The 20,132-nt window shown below is 44.4% G+C and overlaps 2 protein-coding genes across 2 annotated transcripts; both read left to right on the top strand.

Annotated features, from left to right (window-relative positions):
• Window positions 1-1,119: 1,119 nt before the first annotated feature.
• Window positions 1,120-1,341, top strand: LOC101609846 (ubiquitin-like protein 5). Its single transcript, XM_004673032.2, has one exon. It carries the CDS (start codon window positions 1,120-1,122, stop codon window positions 1,339-1,341), a length of 222 nt encoding a protein of 73 aa, XP_004673089.1.
• Window positions 1,342-8,510: 7,169 nt separating this feature from the next.
• LOC123462256 (protein tyrosine phosphatase type IVA 1-like) lies at window positions 8,511-9,230 on the top strand. Its single transcript, XM_045155370.1, has one exon. The coding sequence runs from the start codon at window positions 8,573-8,575 to the stop codon at window positions 9,092-9,094; it is 522 nt and encodes a 173-aa protein (XP_045011305.1). The 5' UTR covers window positions 8,511-8,572; the 3' UTR covers window positions 9,095-9,230.
• Window positions 9,231-20,132: the final 10,902 nt, after the last annotated feature.

Below are 20,132 nucleotides of genomic sequence, written 5' to 3' on the forward strand. Positions count from 1 at the left end.
AAGTGTGTATATACATATATTGTTGTTGCTTTGAGGTAGGGTCTCACTTGAGCCCCAGACTGACTTGGAATTTTTGTTGTTGTTGAAGGTAGGGTTTCAATCTAGCCAGGGCCAATTGGAATTTACTATGTAGTCTCAGGGTGGCCGAGAACTTGTGGCAATCCTCCTATATCTGCCTCCCAGGTTGTGGAATTAAAGGCTGTGCCACCACATCTGGCAGGAATCTTAAACATTTTATTTTTCTATTTATTTCATTATCTATTTTATTTATTTAATTGAAATGGAGAGTGTTAGAAAAATAGAGAAAAGGCACTGCAGCCACGGCAAATTCCTGATGCATGTGCCATCATGTGCATCTGGCTTAGATCAGACCTGGTGAATGGAACCTGGGTCCTTAGACTTTGCAGGCATACAACTTAACTGCTAAGTCATCTCTATAGCCCAGGCCTGGAATTTTATATTTTGCTTTGAGACAGGTCAGGACCCTAAGGTAGTCCAAATGGGATGTCAGGTGTGAGTCCTCATGCCTGGCTTTCATTTTCAGAGCATTACTGCAATGTAGACCAGCTGCTGTGGTTTGGGCTCCAGCCAGTCAGCAAACATATATACTGGGGAGGAGCTCCTGAGCCTCCATTGCTTCATGAGGAGCTGGTGGCTGATGATCATCACCAGGGAAACAGAGGCATCTTCAGTGTTTACCCACTAGTAAGGTCACCATGCTCCATTAAAACACTTCATGCCCATGTGCATGTAAGTAACGTTAGTAGGAAAAAAACGACATTAAAGTAGGAGAAGACTAATTGAGAAGAAGCCGGTCAGTGGGAGACAGAAAAGAAAGAATAGGGGCAAGTTTGATCACACCACTGTGGAGTGTGGTGGCACTTGCTGGCATTGGGGAGACAGAGAGAGAGGGTCACTGAGTTTGTGGACAGCATAAGCCTAGAGCAAGTCTCTACCTTAAAAACATGTTTGGTTAGAGGAAGACAACAGACCTTTCAAGCAGGTATCTTAGGGTCACAGACCTGGGAGCAATTGTATCTGGGGCTTCTGGTACCTGGGGACACCCAGCAAACCCTGATTCTGTTGTCTTCCACCCCCTACTCTGTAGCTCCAGTCAGAATGATCGAGGTTGTTTGCAACGACCGTCTGGGGAAGAAAGTCCGCGTGAAGTGCACCACCGATGACACCATTGGGGACCTTAAGAAACTGATCGCAGCTCAAACTGGCACCCGTTGTGACAAAATTGTCCTTAAGAAGTGGTACACGATTTTTAAGGACCACGTGTCTCTGGGAGACTATGAGATTCATGATGGGATGAACCTGGAGCTTTATTACCAGTAGAGCAGAATTCTTTCTCCAGCCCTGCTCCCCACCCCCAGTCACACTACTATGGATGCTTTCAACAGTGCACATGAATAAAAACTTAGATGCTGTTTTGTTGATGTCAGCTGTGTGTGAGAGCTGTCAGAGGAGAGTTGGTAGCTGGTTTTTACCATGCTTCAGTACACAGTTGCTAAGGGGGGCTCAAGATCGTCTGGAGGCTGGGTGAATGGCAGTCACATTTGTACTGCAGCACTTGCGAGGTGGAGGCAGGAGGATAAGATCAAATCATCCTCAGTTACACAGTTCCAGGCTAGCCTGAGCTATGTTGAGATCACTGTTTTATTTCCCCTTTCTCTTTTTGATTTCTCTTTTCTACCTTTCTTTCCTGTTTTTTTTTTTTTAAATTAGAGAGAAAGAGAATGGGCATGCCAGGGTCTCTAGCCACTGAAAACAACTTCCAGATGCATGTGCCATCTTGTGAGTCTGGCTTATGTAGGACCTGGAGAAGCAAACCTGCATCCTTAGGCTTTGTAGGCAAGTGCTTTAAGTGTGAAGCCATCTTTCCAGCCCTGTCATTTTTGTTTTGTTACAGGTAGAGTCTCACTCTGTCTCTGGTTTGGCATGAACTCATGGTGATCTTCCTACCTCAGCCTCTCAAGGGCTGGGATTAGAGATGTGTATCACTGGGACTTAAGATCACTGGAGAATCATTCTGTACTCTCTTGAATCATAATATATTTTAAGAAATGTATATTTTCTCATTATTTCCTATGGTGCCCCCTGCTAATGGGAGAGTTGACTAAGTCATTTTCCTTCTGAAGTGTCAACTCTGGGATGCAACAAGAAAGTGAAGAAATGGACAACAGGTGGGCACAATGGCGCATGCCTGTCAGCCGAGCTCCTAGGAAGACTGAGACGGGAGAGTCGTTTGAGTCCAGCAGTTTGAGATCAGACACATCTTGAAGAATCAACCCTATTTTGTAAAAGAACAGAGCAATAAATTCTTGAACCTAAAAATTGTCTTAAATTACTCATTGGTACACAGTGATGTTGAGAAGTATCCCAATGCCATAATAAAACAGAAATGACATTTTCTCTTCCTTTCTTTCTGTCTTCCTTTCTTTGTCTCTCTTTACATCATGTATGGTTATCAGTTTTTGGTGGTCAGGTGAGGAATGTGATGGTTAAATTCAGGTGTCCCCCATAAATGTAGGTTTTCTGAATGCTAGGTTCCCAGCTGATGGAAATATGGGAATGAAGTACACCTGGAAGCAGTGCATTTTGGGGGACGGACTTACGGGTATTGTAGCCAGTTTCCCTTTACCAGGGATGCATGTGCTATCTTATGCATCTGGCTTATGTGGGACAGGGAGAATCAAACCTTAGGCTTTGCAGGTAAGTGCCTTAACTGCGAAGCCATCTGTCCAGGCCTTGCTTTTTTTGTTTGTTTGTTTTGTTAGAGGTAGTATCTCACACTGTCCCTGGATTGGCTTGAAATCATGGTGGTCTTCCTACTTCAGCCTCTCAAGTGCTTGGATTAGAGATGTGCGTCACCACACCTAGCCCATTTAGTTTCTTTTTCCAGGTAGGGTGTTACTCTCCAGGCCAGAAGGAGCTGGCCTCTTACACGGTAGCCCAGGCTGGCTTCAAACTCACATGGTGATTATGGTGAGTTGAAGTGCCCCAGTAAACTCATGTGTTCAGAGTGCTGGGACCCTGGCTGTGGAAATTAGGGAAATGGAGCCTCCTGCAGGTAGTGTATTGTTGGAGGTAGGCTTATGGGTGTTATATCCAGCTTTCCCTTGCCAGTGTTTGGCACACTAAAACTTCTGTTGTTCACCTGATGTCCATCCTCTGCTCATGCCATGTTTTCCCCTGCCATCATGGGGTCGTCATACGGGTGGAAGAATACTGTACTGGGTATGAGATGCAGAGAAGTAACTGGTTTGTATTCAGCTTCTAGTTTTCAGCAATGGAAGTCTGTCTCATCCATGGCTTTGTGCGCTTGGCCTCCATCCAACCTTTCCAGTGGGGCAGTCTCCATGGCCTGTCCCTGCTCACCAGTGGCCTGGATTTCAGTTTATCATCAAACACCACAGCCCCAGTCTTCTAATGGCTTTGAAAGAAAGGAAACAAACAAGACTCGTCATGCACAGGCTGAAAACACGACCACACAACAAGACATATGCTCAGCAGCTCCTCCTTCAATGCTGCAGACATTCCCTGGCCAGGTGATGGTTCTCATGTGTGCTTGAGAAGAGGCAGTGCTGTGGAGGGAGACCTCCCACGAAGCCTCTGTTTAGAAGCTCACCTCCCAGTTCTGTTGTTCCTGACAAAAGGAGAGGAGAAAAGGGCTGTGCATCTCCTGGAGAATTCTGGAAGGCTTCTGAGGAAAACACCCATTTGTTTGGGAACATTATGCCTGACCATATGACTCAGCCTTGTGTGATTTACCAGAGATTCTGTGAGGTTCTGGGTGGGCTAATATAAACCCCTAACCAGGAAAGTGGGGGGGGGGGGTTGCAGTACGGACCTTCTTACTATAAGGACATTACATATGAGCTGAGAGCCAAAGTTCTATGGGCCCACATTGGTGGAGTTGTAGGAAACGAAGGTGTGAGGTCAAGCACTGGTCTAGAATTGACCATGGACAAAGAAAGGAATGGATGTAGCACTGCTCTCGATGTCCAGTCACCTTTCTCTATAGGGGAAGCCAGAGGTCAGGTTCATTTTGGTAGAAGCCAGAAAAACATGCAGTGAGACATGTGGAAATCCTCACATGGAAGGAAGATCCAGAAGGAAAGGCAGGGGTCATCCAGCATGGTAGTAGACACCTGAGGTCAAAGGTAAAGATCAGGGATGGCGAGGGAAAGCCAGGCTCCTCAGAGAGCCACTGGCCCTTACATAAGGAGGCCACTAACATGGATGAGGCAGGCCACTTCTGCTCCAGGGTGACTGATGAGCAAAGCCCAGTGCTTCGTGGTCCTGGTTGCAGGCCCGAGGTAGACAGGGAGACATGGGGACACAGAGCCCTTTGAGCATGAGGCTGATGCTGAGGTGTGCAGTCCCTCAGAAGTGACCAGTCCAGATGGAACAGCTGCCAGCTCTTGGGGGGAATATTCTCAGACAACTGAGAACAACAGATGTGTGATGGTGTTTGTTGACATAGTTGATGAAGCCCTTCAGTGTGGTGTGGGCTGTTCTGAGAGGCCCCATGTAATGGGCCGGGAGCCTTCCAGTTGTGATTGGAAGTCTGAGGAGGAGGAGGGTACTGAAGCTCACAGAAAGTCTGAACAATCATGTGAAGTCCCTGAAGAGGTCCCGTGTGACCTGAGCCACACTGAGAGTCACACCTGACAGGTCATGTGTCTCCTGGGTGTGAGACTCTGTCTGACAGAGCCTTGAAGTCCAGAGAAAATGTCAGTAGAGAAGTCCAGGGTGATCTTCCCCAGAAAGGGCTTCTAGCAGCAGGTCAGCATTCTGCACTCCATAAAGAGCCAATGTCAGACAGGCCAGCCCCTCTGCAGACAGCAACAAGGAAAAGGGGCTCAGATAAGATCAAGCGTAGGGTGCACTGCACAGGTGAAGAAATGGAGATAAGGTAGAGCATTTTCAGGAAGTCAGAGGGTGATTGTGCACAAGGGCAGGCTTTATCGAGAGGTGGGCAGGGTGATAAGCGGGGAGTCGGAGCACTCTCTCCCTCCCCAGGTGTCAGGCGGTCATGCTGTGACAAGGAGCAAGCTGGAATGGGGCACAAATGCCAGCACTGCTCTGGCCTCCAGAGTAATGGGGAAGGAGGCCGGTGCAGGCAGGTGTGGCAGGTTCCAGAAGAAAGTGACCATGGCCAAGCAGGATGACCTGAAGTCCAGAATTGACAAAGCAACCCAGTGTGATGCGAACTCTTCTGAGCTTCCACCATGACAAGATGTGAGCCTCGTGGTACCGATCTGGAGCCTGATGTGGACCCTGAGTTGTACCCAGTGGAGGATGATTCTGATGTACAGAAGAAGTAAGAACTGACACGTGCTGAAGGCCCTTGTGGATCACTTGAATGTAAGTTACTAATATTTTCTTGTGGAAGTGCCTCTTAGGGCCTGGAAGCAACGCTAGCTGATGACATAGCCTTTAACTTTCCAATACAGGGCACAGCTGTCCTTGTCTGTAGGGTCCCCATAGAGCATGCCATGTTGGTTCTGCCTCCCAAGGCATTGCAGTGTGCTGCCAGACTGTGAAGGAGATGCTGATCCACCGTGCATGAGCATTTTCAGCCAGGGATTCCCAGAACGAAATCTGCTTCTCCTACAGGTCCTTCCCTGCAGTGCCTCTAAAGCATATTGTGACAAGGCCCTTCATGCTGCTCATGAGACTGGGACCAAAGATCACTTGAGACTCATTCTCTGCTATCTTGAATCATAATATATTTTAGTAAATATTTGTTTTCTCATTATTTCCAAGGGTGCCCCTGCCGCGGACTGACTCTCGGGGAGATCAGGACCGAGGGAGAACAAGGGCGAAGGCTCAAGGAGAACTCGGGATTCGGCGAGGAAATGACAGACAGACACACTCAAGTTGAATATGCTGCTGCAATTTACTGAAGGTTTCATGAAGATTTTATACAGATTGAACAGAGAAACTTAGCAAGCCAACAAGTGATCTCAGAAATCATTAATCTAAACAATCTTGAGTATTGTTCTATTGTAAGCATACATGTAATGTTGATCAGGCAGGAACTGTACCCATTTTTTAAGAAGGGCGTCTTGTATCATTGACCACAACATTATACAAACAGAAACTAGGTGTAAGGTGAATAACAGGTTACTTATTTCTTATACCCCAAGGACTGTATAAACACCAAGGCTTACGCTTCCTTGTTAAGCGTTCCCGTAAATGGAAGAGAATGCCATAGCCTCCTTTTTTCTTCATAATTCACCCATCTATTACCGAATTCATCATATCTTCCCTCATAGGGGAGTGGAACTAAGTAGATTCCAGCTCTAGGAGTCCACCATCTGCCCTTGATCAAGTACTGAACATATCCCCCAGGAAGTTTCCTGGTGGGAATGCCTAAGTTTTGTAACTCCTTTTCTGCAGAACTGTCATGTTTCTTATGAACACTACCGATCAACATTTCTACTTTCATATTCTCAGGCTCAGTATCATTCTCAAACATCATAAGCTGTTTTTACTTTACACCATCTAAAAACTGTTCTAGAGTTAATTTTTTATTCCTAGTAGAGTTATACATTCTCTCCATTGCCCTAATCATAGGAGGGGCACATTCAATACTTAGATTGTTTCTTGTACTCTGATTGCGTGCATGATTACTAATAAGTGTTGAATTAGCTGTTCTTAGACAAACAGCTAGAAGAAAGCAGGAAAGAAACAGCATTGGCGCCAGCAATTAGGTCGTCGTGACTTCATGGGCAGCAGGAACCTTTACAGTAACTGACTGCCAAGGGGTCACCGGGGGCATCCCTCCGAGGAGTGCTGGCCCTCTGTCCTCAGCTCTCTTCCAGTGCAGAAGCATTTCTGCTTGCTACACAGGCGAGGTCGCCATGGACGTAGCATGCCCCCTGCAAAAAGAGTGGTCTAAGGCATTTTCCCTCTGAAGTGACCACTCCGGTATGCAGCAAGCAAGTGAAGAAATGGACAACACGTGGGCACAATGGCGCATGCCTGTCAGCCGAGCTCCTAGGAAGACTGAGATGGGAGAGTCGCTTGAGTCGAGCAGTTTGAGATCAGACGCATTGTGAAGAACCACCCTGTTGTATAAAAGAAAAGAGTAATAAATTCTTAAAATAAAGTTCTGCTAAGTTACTCATTGGTACACAGTGACTTTGGAAAGGACCCCAATGCCATAATCAAACAGAAATGAGATTTTCTTTCTCTCTCTCTTTTTTTTTTTTTTTTTGTCTCTCTGTTTATATCATGTATGGTTATCAGTTTTTTTGGGGCCAGGGGTGGAACATGGTGGTTTGATTCAGGTGTCTCCCATAAACTTAGGTGTTCTGAATGCTAGCTTCCCAGCTGATGGTGACATGGGATAAGGCCTCCTGGGGGCAGAGTATTGTTAGGGGCAGGTTGATGGGTATTATAGGCAGTTTCCCCTTGCCTGTGTTTGGCACACTCTCCTGTGGTTATTGTCCACCTTACATTGGCCAAGGGGTGATGTCCAGCCTCTGCTCATGTCCTCATATTCCCCTACCATCATGGGGCTTCTCCTCTACCCTGTAAGCCAAAATAAATCTCTTTTTCCCAGAAGCTTCTCTTGCTTGTGTGATTTCTACCACCAATGTGAACCGGACTGCCACACACACCACAACTAGACGATATAACCTGATTGTTAAAACTTCTACATTGGGCTGGAGCCATGGCTTAGGGTTTAAGGCCTTTGCCTATGAACCCTAAGTAACCAGGTTGCATTCTGCAGGACCCAGGAAAGGAAGATACACAAGGTGCATGTGTCAGTTCATTTGCAGTGGATAGAGCCCTGGCACACGCATTCTCTCTCACTGTCTCAAATAAATCAATATTTTAAAATATTTTTCATTCATTTCATTTTACTGATTTGTTGATTTCAGTGATTTTTTTTTTTCACAGCAAAAGAATGGTCACTGCATGGTAGTCTGGTGCCCCCGCTGCCTGCACCGCCGCCGCCGCCTCGCCAGGACCTCCGCCGCCTCCTGCCCTGTCGCCACCGCCGCCTTGGGACCGGCTGTATGATTAGGCCACAATCTTCAATGAGTAGACATATTCCTCAGTTCTGTGGTGTTCTTGGTCACACATTTATGGAGTTTCTGAAGGGCAGTGGAGATTACTGCCAGGCACAGCACGACCTCTATGCAGACAAGTGAACTGTAGAGACCCATTACTACTCCACCAAGAAGCCCCCATAAGAGTGGTTAGCCTGGGCACAGCAGTGTTGTAGTGAGATCCACAGCTTTAACAAGAGCTCAGACCTGGATGGGGTAAACCTCAGTGCACTTCTTTGTATTGCCTCAGTATTACTGGATTGAAGAGTTGCTGCTTCTTGTTAGGAGGTTCATTTCATTTCCCATTTCTCTCAGCTCCATACTCAAAAGCACTGAGAAGTTCAAGTGGAGTATATTGAAGTAGACTTCAGTTTGATTTTTTTTTGGTTTGTTTGTTTTGTTTTTTTTTTGCTCCATTTCTGTATTCAGTTTTTTTTTTAATTCTTTCATAACCCTATTGGGTGTTTTTCTGGTTTTGTTTTTTAAACTAAATTAACATGGCTCGAATGAACCGCCCTGCTCCTGTGGAAGTCACATACAAGAACATGAGATTCCTTATTACTCACAATCCAACCAATGCAACCTTAAATAAATTTATAGAGGAACTTAAGAAGTATGGAGTGACCACAATAGTAAGAGTATGTGAAGCAACTTATGACACTGCTCTTGTGGAGAAAGAAGGCATTCGTGTTCTTGATTGGCCTTTTGATGATGGTGCACCACCTTCAAACCAGATTGTTGATGACTGGTTAAGTCTTGTAAAAATCAAGTTTCGTGAAGAACCTGGTTGTTGTATTGCTGTGCATTGTGTTGCAGGACTTGGGAGAGCTCCAGTGCTTGTTGCCCTAGCATTAATTGAAGGTGGTATGAAATATGAAGATGCAGTACAATTCATAAGACAAAAGCGGCGTTGTGCTTTCAACAGCAAGCAACTTTTGTATTTGGAGAAGTATCGTCCTAAAATGCGGCTGCGCTTCAAAGACTCCAATGGTCATAGAAACAACTGTTGTATCCAATAAAACTGGGGTGCCTGATGCTATTGCCTTGGATGTGGAACTTCAGACAAGACCTGTTTTGTCATACATAATTAGCCAACATTTTGGCTTGGTGAATAATTCTAATGAAGTCCATAGGAGTGTTTTCCCAGGCTATACGCTTGACTGAATTGCAACCTCTAAGTTTGGGTTATGATCAACTTATTTGAACACTTAGCAAAAGATTCTTGCTGGTTAGCATTTAAAATGTGATTATTATTTGTACCAATTGATCTTTCCTAAAATCATGTGCCCATGGGTGTCTTTAACTGTTCCCTGCGGCAGAATCTTGGAGTACATAAGACATGTAGGACAATTAGTTGCCAAAGCATTCAGCACAACATTGTACATTTTTAGTTTCACACAGAACCAACGTTCAGGAGCTAAGGACACTAGACCCTGGGTGGTTCATTCCTTCAGTCATTTCAAATGTAGGGTCTATATAGATAGTTTTCTACTCACTTTATGTTTACATTTCCCACACATCAGATTTGCTCAAGTGTTGATTTTTTTTTTTAACCAACTCTTTTGGTGATTATTTAATGTCATTCTGTCTTTTATGCTGTTATGGAAAAACCTCCATTTTGAAAATCTGCAATGTTGAAGAAGCACATGTCTTTAATGTCTCCAGACAAACAAAAAGCCTTATAGTTAATTTAATGTTTGCACTCTGAGGTGCACACGAACAGGGAGGGCCTGAAGAAAGAATGGGAGAGAGGCTGTTCAATATCTCAGTCAGATGTTGCCTTTGTCTTGTATAGCAGAGAATGTGCTCTTTAATTTAGTAAATGTTTATAAAGGTAGAGATGCTTTGTTGTAAGCAATTCTTAATCAAAATTTCTGAAATGCTTAATTTTTTCCATATTTAACAAAAGTTCTTTACCAGCTTTTTTTTTGTTTGAATTATGATTTTCCTCTTTCCAAACTTGCAAAAAAGTGGGGTCTGCTAACGAACTGAGCAGACATCTAATATTTTATATGCCTTTTGAGCTATGTAACTTAATAATTGGATACTTGATAATTTGTTTTATTATGTAATTGATAAAATGGTGACGTGTTTTAATGTGAGTTCAACCATATATTTATACTGTCTAGGAATGTGTGGTTGTAGTTCTGTGGGAGAAATAATTTGTCAGTGTTCACCAGCTTGTAAAAACTTAGTGCAAGAGCTTAAACATCTAAATAAATAATGAAATGCATTTATCATTACTGAAATTGTACTTCAGTTAATGCCATTTGATCTGTATAAAGTCATTTTAGAGATAATTTAATGTAGAGTGTAGCAAGTAGCAAAGGCAGCACTCCTGCTTAGCAGGCATTGAAGAGAGGTGTGGGGGGATCTCATTGTGGACTTACATCTAGAGATGATTTGGAACCAATTTAATGTGTACTGAGGAAAAACACTATAACAGAGGAAGGCCTTGATTTTTAAAGCTTAATTCCCCTAATTAGTACTCTTGTGCAATTTCACAGTTTTAATTATATACCTTTATATATTTTGAAATAAAAAGTTTTTTGGTTAAAAAAAAAAAAAGAATGGGCACACCATGGCCTGAGACCACTGCAAACAAATTCCAGGGACATGCTCCACCTTGTGCATCTGAGGTCTGGCTAATCAAATCTGGATCATTGGGCTTTGTAGGCAAGTGCCATAACATTTAAGCCATCTCTGCAGCCCTAAGATATTAAAGAAAAAACAACCCTCCACATTTGGGCTGCAGAATACTGAGAAATTAAGAAGGAGCTGGTGTGGAAGCCTGCTCCCTGTTGCCAGTTGCAGAAGAAGTCATCAGTGCTGTTAATCAGCAGTGGATCTGGTAAAATTTATGGCTGGGCAGCCAGACCAAATACGAGAACTAGTGCAATGTTGGCATGTCTGTTATGGGGAAAACCAGCTGCTCCCTGATTGGATTTGAGGCTTGCTCCATGAGAGAGGATTCATACCTGATACTGAAAACAATGGAACACATATGACTGGGAGCTCAGCAGTTAAAGGCTCTTGCTTGGAAAGCCTGATGGCCTGCATTCATCCACATAAGCCAGATTCACAAAGAAGTACACATATATGGAGTTTCTTTGCAGTGCGAGTTAGCCATGGTGTACCCAAGCTACTCTATCCCCCTACTTCTATTAAAAAGATTATAAAAATGCTTTTAAAAAGTCTGTGGCTGGAGGGATGTCTTAGCAGTTAAGGCATTTGCCTCCAAAGCAAAGGACCCAGGTATGATTCCCCATGAGCCATGTTAGCTAGATTGCACAAGGGGACGCATGGGTCTCAAATTTGCTTGCAGTGGCTAGATGGCATGGCATGCCAGTTCTCCATTTTTGTGTTCTTCTCTCTGTCAAATAAAAATATTTTTTATTTGACATATATGTAGCCTAAGGACTCATCTCATTTCCTTAGAAGTAGTGCTTAACCATGTTTATTGCTGCTCAATTTATAATAGATGGTAAATGGAACCAGCCTAGATGTCCCTGAACTGATGAGTGGATAATGAAGATGTGGCACATTTATACCATGGAGCTCTACTCAGAGGTAAAGAAAAATGAAGTTATGAAATTTGCAGAAAAATGGATGGACTGGGAAAGGATTATACTAAGTGAGGTAACCCAGGCCCAGAAAGCCAAGTGCCACATGTGCTCTCTCATATGTGGATCCTATCTACAGATGACTGGGCTTCTGCAGGAGAATGAAAATACTTAGTAGCAGAGGCCAGTAAGTTAAAAAGGAGACATAAAGGGAAGAGAAAGGAATGGAGGAGGGTACTTAATAGGTTGATATTGTTTACATGTTAGTACAGTGATTGTGATGGGGAGGTAATATGATGGAGAATGGAATTTCAAAGGGGAAAGTGTGGGGAGGAGGGGGGAGTTAACATGGGATTTTTTTTATAATCATGGAAAATGCTAATAAAAAAATAAACATTTTAAAAAAAAAGCCTATGTCAGAAAAAAAAAAAAGAAAAGAAAAGCCTATAGCTGGACATGCATGGTGGTGCATGTGTTTAATCCCAGCACTTGGGAGGCAGAAATAGGAGGATTGCCATGAGTTCAAGGCCACCCTGAGGCTACATAGTGAATTGCAGGTCAACTTGGGCTACAGGGAGACCCAACCTTGAAAAAACAAAACAAACAAACAAAAAAAGCCTATGGTTGGAGTGATGGCTTAGTGATTAAGGCACTTGCCCAAAAAGTCAAAGGACCCAGGTCCAATTTCCCAGGACCCATGTAAGGCAGATACACAAGCTGAACAATGGAGTTCATTTGTAGTGGCTGGAGCGCCTAGCACATGCAATCTCTCTCAAATAAATTAATAAATAAAATATTTTTAAAGTCTAAGACAGGAAAAGTAATAGCCATAGGTGGATAAACTAGTATTATCTGGTTAAGTGAATGTATTATACATGTAAAACCACCCTCTAAATACTTATGTTTATACGTATGTGTAATGCTACTATCACTTTTGGTTTCAGAAGCTTTTCTTTTCAGATGATGATAACCACTGTGGAAACTCAGCCCTCACCAAAGTACTGAGAAGTTGTGACAGTGGGGTGTTCCCCAGTAAGTGAGACATCTATGTCACATCGTCTATGGATCATTATAGAAGAGATGGTAGGAAGAATCTAAGAACCAAAGGAAGGGTTTGAATGCTTTGCAAAGCTCATCCTGTCACAATGTCACTGTGGTAGTCATGATACCACCTACACAAGACCTGCATTAACCACAGGGGAAAAGCAATGTCATCAAAATAGAAGAGATGCTAGTTGGATTGAAGAAACTCGGTGAAGAGGATGTCTTGCTTTCTTACATACATCTGATTAAGTCCCCAGACTAGTAATTCAGCATGTCACCTTCAGAAATGTGGCCTTTCAACAGGTCATAAAGGTCGTATTGAGGCAATTGTGATGATTAGAGACAAAGTCACATGTACCCCAGGCTGTCCTCTACCTCACTATGCAGGGTGCCCTGAACTCCTTACCTTCCATCCTCAAGTGCTGGGAAGACAGGCCCATGCCACCACGTCCAGTTTACATAGTGCTGGGGATTGAGCCCATGATTTGCACACACTGGGCAGGCACACTACCACCAGAACTTCATGCCCAATCCCACTTGTTATTTCATAATGAAAATTGAAAGTGGCATTCATGCTGGGAAAAGAGACACATGACTTTAATCCCAAAATTCAGGAGACCATATCAAGCCAATACTTCCACTTGTATAAAAAAATGGCCATCTGAGTGGTGGAGAATGGTTTAGTGGATAAGTTGCTTGCCTACAAAGCCAAATGAACCGAGGTTCGATTCCCCTTAAACCTATATGCACATGGTGGCACATGCATCTGGAGTTCCTTTGCAACAGCTGGCGTGCCCACTCTCTTGTTGTCTATCTGCCTCTTGCTCACGCACACTCTCAAATAAAAAATTTCAAAACAAAACCACATCAGTTTGTTGGTGTGGTGGTTTGATTCAGGTGTGCTCCATAAACTTAGGTATTTTGAAGACTACTCTCCCCAGCTGATGGCAATTGGAAATTAAAGATCTATTGAAAATCATTCTGTACGCTCTTGAATCATAATAAATTTTAGGAAATGTATGTTTTCTCATTATTTCCTAGGGTGCCCCCTGCAAATGGAAGAGTTGACTAAGACAGTTTCCTTTTAAAGTGTCAACTCCGGTATGCAACAAGCAAGTGATGAAATGGACAATAGGTGGGCAAATAGCGTGTGCCTGTCAGCCGAGCTCCTAGGAAGACTGAGACGGGAGAGTCGCTTGAGCCCAGCAGTTTGAGATCAGACACATCTTGAAGAATCAACGCTTTTTTGTAAAAGAACAGAGCAATAAATTCTTAAAACTAAAAGTTCTGCTAAGTTATTCACTGGTACATAGTGACTTTGAAAAGGATCCCAACACTAAACAAACAGAAATTAGATTTTGGTTTTGATTTCTCTCCCTCTGTCTGTCTGTCTGTCTCTCTTTCTTTCTCTTTTTTTTTTTTTTTTTTTGTGTGTGTGTGTGTGTGTGTCAAGCCCAACTGTTGCAGTCCAGTTCTCGTTGCTGGTAGAAATCACCCATCCAAGAGCAGCTTCTGGGAAAAAGAGGTTGATTTTGTCACACAGGCTCGAGGGACAGCTCCCCAATGGCAGTGGAAAACGATGGCATGAGCAGAGGGTGGACATCACCCCCTGGCCAACATAAGTGGAAAATAGCAACAGGAGAGTGTGCCAAACACTGGCAAGGGGAAACTGGCTATAACACCCATAAGCCTGTCCCCAACAGCACACTGCCTGTAGGAGGCATAAATTTCTGCTTGTCATCAGCTGGGGAGACTAGCATTCAGAATATCTAAGTTTATGGGGACACCTGAATGAAACCACCACTTTCACCTTTAGCCCCCATAAACTGATAACCACAAACAATGTAAAATTCAATGTATTCATTCCAACTTTAAAAGATCCCATGGCTTTTATCTGTTCCAATGCTATTCGTGTATACCCATAGTCCAAGTTCTTTTAACTGAGCCATAATACCAAAAAATAACCTCAAAAAACCATAATGGCACAGAATAAACATTCACACTGCAAAAAATGGCAGGCATAGTAAAGAAATATTCCACCCATACAACATTTAAAGCAACCAGGGCAAATATCAAACTCTGTAACTCCAAGTCCAACAACTCTAGCCAGTGACAAATCTCCATGTCTGATAATTCTAACCAGCAACAAGTCTCTGGTATTTCAATTTTGAGCCTCTAGCTAGGCTACTCACAGATCTGGAAAACTTCACAGGGGCCGGCAGCTCCTTAGTAGCCATCTCGTGGTCCCTGCATTTAAACCTGGTCTCCAGTGCAACTTATGGTTCACCCACATGGGGTCTCTATGCAGGCATGCAGCAAACCTGCTTCACACTGCCCATGGCCATTTCCAAAACACAAGACTGTGTTGGAAACTCAATGACCCTCTCGTTACTGCATTTCTAATACTCCATAATACCAGGTAGGGTGCCAATTTATTAATCCAGGGGGGAATACAGCAGACTTGGAAGAATACAACACGGGGGCTGGAGAGATGGCTTAGCAGTTAAACGCTTGCCTGTGAAGCCTAAGGACCCCGGTTCGAGGCTCAATTCCCCAGGACCCACGTTAGCCAGATGCACAAGGGGGTGCACGCGTCTGGAGTTCCTTTGCAGTGGCTGGAGGCCCTGGCGCGCTCATTCTCTCTCTCTCTCTGTCTCGCAAATGAATAAATGAAGAATAGGACATTCCTTGAGCACTCAGAGCCCTTCCAAAGAGTGTCCATTCTTCCTGTTGGCCCAGTGTAGGTCAGCTGGCCAGGTCTCAAAGGTTGTAATTTCTCAATTGCAGCTGAATGGGCTGCAGTTCACCTCAAAAGTTTTCTTTCGGTGCTATATCCTTCTGCTCACACCAGTTCATTTCTACATACACAACCCTGCACAACTTTTCAGGACACTGGCATAAGAGCATGCTTCTCTCAGAAACTGCTAGCTCAGTCTAGGCAAAGTTCCTCACCCTCATAAGCTAAACCTCACAGTGCATGGTTCTTACTGCATTGAGGTCTTTCAACTCTGACAAGAATAGTCCACCAAACTGTACTTACAGCACTGCAAACTATCTCTTAGGTCAAGGTTTCAAGTCCTTCTACATTCCTCTTGAAAATCTGCTCCAAAACGCCAAAACCACACGGTCAGGTGCTGGAAGCAATCCCATTCCTCGATTCCACTTTACTTTTGCAGTCAGTTTCTCATTGCTGGTAGAAATCACACAACCAAGAGAAGCTTCTGGGAAAAAGAGATTAATTTTGTCTTACATGCTTGAGGGGCAGCTCCACAATGCCAGTGGAAAACGATGACATGAGCAGAAGGTGGACATCATTCCCTGGCCAACAAATGGGGGACAATAGCAGCAGGAGAGTGTGCCAAACACTGGCAAGGAGAAACTGGCTATAACACCCATAAGCCCGCCCCCAATAATACACTGCCTCCAGTAGGCTTTAATTTCTAATTGCCATCATCTGGGGAGACTAGCATTTAGAATACCTAAATTTATGGGTGACACCTGAATCAACCACCACACCAAGAGACTGGCCACTTTTTAAAATTATTTTTCTTTATTTGAGAGAGTGAGAGAGAGGCAGATCGACAGCAAGAGAGTGGGCACGCCAGCCACTGCAAAGGAACTCCAGATGCATGTGCCACCGTGTACATAAGGCTTTATGTGGATCCTGGGGTATTGAACCTCACTTTCTTTGGCTGTGCAGGCAAGTGCCTTAACCGCTAAACCATTTCTCCATCGTCCAGACTCACCTTTTCTTATGCGAGAGAGGGTGAATTGGCTTGTCAGGCCTCCTGTGTCATTGAACTCCACGTGTGTGCCACCTTGGGTGCATGTGCAACCACGTGTGCTTCGTCACCTTCTGTGCCTGGCTGACATGGGAACCGCAGACTGGAACATGGGTCCATAGGATTAAGCCACCTCTCCAAACCTTGCTTGTTTTTTCAAGGTAGTGTCTCTAGCCCAGGCTGGCCTCACACTCACAGCAATCCTACAGCTGACTCCTGAATTCTGGGATTAGATCATGTGCCTCCTTTCCCAGCACCAATGCCACTTTGAGTTTTCATTATGTCAGAACAAGTGGGGTTGGACATGAAGCTCCGGTGGAAGTGTGTCTGCCCAGTGTGCGAAATCCTGGGCTCCATCTCCAGCACTGCGAAAACTGGACGTGGTGGCATGCGCCTGTCTTCCCATCACTTGGAGATGTAAGGTAAGGAGTTCAGGGCACCCTACATAGTGAGGTAGAGGACAGCCTGGGGTACATGTGACTTTGTCTCAAATCATCATCACAGTCACCTCAATACGACCCTTCTTACCTGTGCAAAAGTCTCATTTCTGCAGGTGACCTTGAAATTGTTTTATCTTGTGCATCTGGCTTATGTGGGACCTGGAGAGTTAAACAAAGGTTTGCAGGCAATTCCCTTATCTACTAAGCCATCTCTGCAACCCAGTCTGTTTATTTTCTTTATCTTTTATTTTTTGGTTTTTCAAGATAGGGTTTCATTCTCATCCAGGCTGACCTGGAATTCAGTATGTAGCCTCAGGGTGGCCTTAAACTCAAGGCTCTGCCTCTCAGGGCTGGGCAGGGATTAAAGGCTTGTGTGGCCACACCTGGCTTGCTTTTTTTTTTGGCCAGCCCTGTTTTTGCCTTTTTGTTTTATTTATTTATTTGAGGGAGAAAGGCAGATAGATAGAGAATGGTTGCAAGAGGGCTTCTAAATGCTGCAAATGAACTGCATGCACCACTTTGTGCATCTGGCTTTATGTGGGTACTAGGGAATCGAACCTGGGTCCTTTGGCTTCACCAGGAAACACCTTAACTGCTAAGCCATCTCTCCAGTCCTGTTTTTGTTTTGAGATAGGGTCTCTCTCTAGCCCAGGCTAACCTGGAACTCACTGTGTAGTCCCAGGCTGGCCTTAAACAGATCCTCCTACCTCTACCTCTCCTCTGGAAGTAAAGGCATGTGCCACCACATTTGGCCAAACTTTTCTGTTGTTGTTTTACTGGTGGGTGGGGGATTCTTTGTTTTGGGCTTTTTATTTTCTTTACTTTTTTTGGTTTGTCTTTCTGTTTTTCTAGGTAGGCTGTCACTCTGGCCTAGATTGACCTGGAATTAACTATGTAGTCTGTAGGAAAAAACCCCCACAGGGGGTCCCCACGCTCTGCCCGGATAAGGCGACACCCCAAATCACTCACTCACGAGAAGCGGTCTTGATGCAAACTGCAAGAGGATTTTATTCCAAGCGCGCTGGGGCCCACAGTCGTACACCGCACAGGGGTAGAGGACTGCAGAGCCCTGAATGCAGGAACAGGACAGTTTTTATAGGGTTTCTAACAAAGCCTGTGCCTTAGACCAATCATTTTCTAATATTAGGAGCCCCGCAGGGTGTTAGCCAGTCAGTTGGTGCCACCCCATAGTTTCTAAGCCAATTAGTTTATGACCTTGGTGGTCAGCATTTGCGCAGGTCCTTGGGTGGGAGTAGCAGAGTGTGGTTCCAGTCTCCTGTGACCTTGGAGGTCAGCACTTGTGCAATTCCTTAGGTGGGGGTAACAGAGTATGGTATCAGCCTCCTATGACCTTGGTGGTCTGAGGCAGGCTGCTACAGCCTATGGTGCGAGTTACTAAGGCTTACAGTGTAGGCTACTAAGGCTTACAGTGTGGGCTCTTAAGGCTTATGGTGCAGGCTATTTACAGAAACCAAATAAGTGGTTCACTTCATTACTCATTTCCCATCCTTGAGGGCTATCTCATGCCCTTTTACCTAGTTTTATATTAGGAGTGGGCTCTGATACAATGAGAAGAGGGATTCTTTACTTGCTTCTGACAGAGAGTAAAACCTGGAGTTTGAGGTATGCAGGTGGCCCGTTTAAGCTCCCTTTGGAGCGTGATAGTATTTCTGAGCTTCTGAATTCTTGGGCCTTTCATTTCCCACTTTTTCTCTTGTCAATAGTTCTAATCCTAGAACTTAGAAAGACTAGACATAATCTTCCTCTCTGCTGCCTTGAAGGCCCTTATATTGTTGTCTAAGTACCATGATCTGGACCGCACTCACTTGTTCTTTAACAAAAGTAAAAATCTTATTAAGTATGCAAGGCCCAACTGAAAGCATCAGGAGCAAAACCATTAGGGGTCCCATCAGGGTGGAAAGCAGAGTAGTTATCCAGGAGGACTTGTTAAACCATCCCTCAAACCATCCTTGGTTAGTTTCCCTCTCCCTTTGACGCTTTTTTAGTCTTTCCCTGAGCTTGCTCATGGAGTCTCTGATAGCTCCTGAGTGGTCTACATAAAAGTAATATTTTTTTTTTTAAGGCTGCACATAATCCGTCTTCTTTTAGGAACAGTAAGTTTAATCCCCTCCAGTTTTGTAAGACCACTTCAGATAAGGAGGTCAGGGACTCCTCTAGATTACTAACAGATTTCTCTAAAGCTTGGAGATCCTCATTTATGACAGCATGTAGTTCACCAAGCCCTCTTTCTAATTGTTGTGGTCCCGTGACCAGGGCTGTGGTCCCCGTCCCCACACCGGCAGCTATCCCTAAGCCAAGTATGACTGCTAGGGTAAGGGTTACAGGCTCCCTTTTGGATCGGGTGGGATGGTAGTCATATTCATCGATGACTACTTCCTCAGGATGGTAGTAAACCCGGGGGACAAGCTGGACCATAATACAGAAATTTTTGGATGGGTTAAAAACTGAAGTAGAAACACAGGGAGTCAGCCCAGTATCATATGCCCACCACCTGTTATACCCTGGCACTAAATATTGGTTGTCTGAAGTCTGTCTATAGGTCAGAGTAACATTACAAAGGTGTTGGTGGGATGGGGGGCCTTTTTTTTTTTATATATGTCCCCCTTCCTGAGACCTCAGGGATAGTCAACTTGTTTTTGGTCCCCCATGAACACCGGCTATCATGTTCTTTAGTTATATTAAACTCTCCCATAGTCGCCATCCCCTCATAGTAGGGTGGTCCTGAGGATAAACAAAGCCAGCAAGTAGAGGTAATGTTGGGGTTGGTGGCGTTTATGGCGAGGAAGGCCCCTTGGATTAGGCTAAAGAGCCTCTGTCCTGTCCCATGTGGGGCTTCCGAGAGTGGGCTAGTCAAAGGGGTTCTAGCAGTTATTATGTGATGGGTCTTAGTTGCCACTGTGGGTGGGAGCTTGGGTAATGTCATTTTAGGGGTCCCTGTTTTACTAGAACTTTATTAGGTCTTACTGGTCTTGGGGTGGGAGGCTTTATCTTAAGTTGTATAGTAAAGGTTAGGCCTGTATCCCATCCTGTCATATAAAACCTGAGTCCCCAAGTTTTTTCTTTTATCCAGTCTCTGGACTCTCGACCTTGGGGGGTGAAAGAGATGCTGAGAGGAACTGTTTTTTTTCCCCATATAATCCTTCCTGCACAGTAATCAGGTCCCAGGAGGAAGCTGGGTGCCAGTAGGTATTACCTGTAGTTTCACAA

This window comes from Jaculus jaculus, chromosome 7 (genome assembly GCF_020740685.1).
Source record: "Jaculus jaculus isolate mJacJac1 chromosome 7, mJacJac1.mat.Y.cur, whole genome shotgun sequence".
In the NCBI taxonomy this organism is placed as follows: Eukaryota; Metazoa; Chordata; class Mammalia; order Rodentia; family Dipodidae; genus Jaculus; species Jaculus jaculus.

Coding starts and splice junctions, on each gene's coding strand:
- LOC123462256 (XM_045155370.1), top strand. CDS start 8,573: ATGGCTCGAATGAACCGCCCTGCTCCTGTGGAAGTCACATACAAGAAC.
- LOC101609846 (XM_004673032.2), top strand. CDS start 1,120: ATGATCGAGGTTGTTTGCAACGACCGTCTGGGGAAGAAAGTCCGCGTG.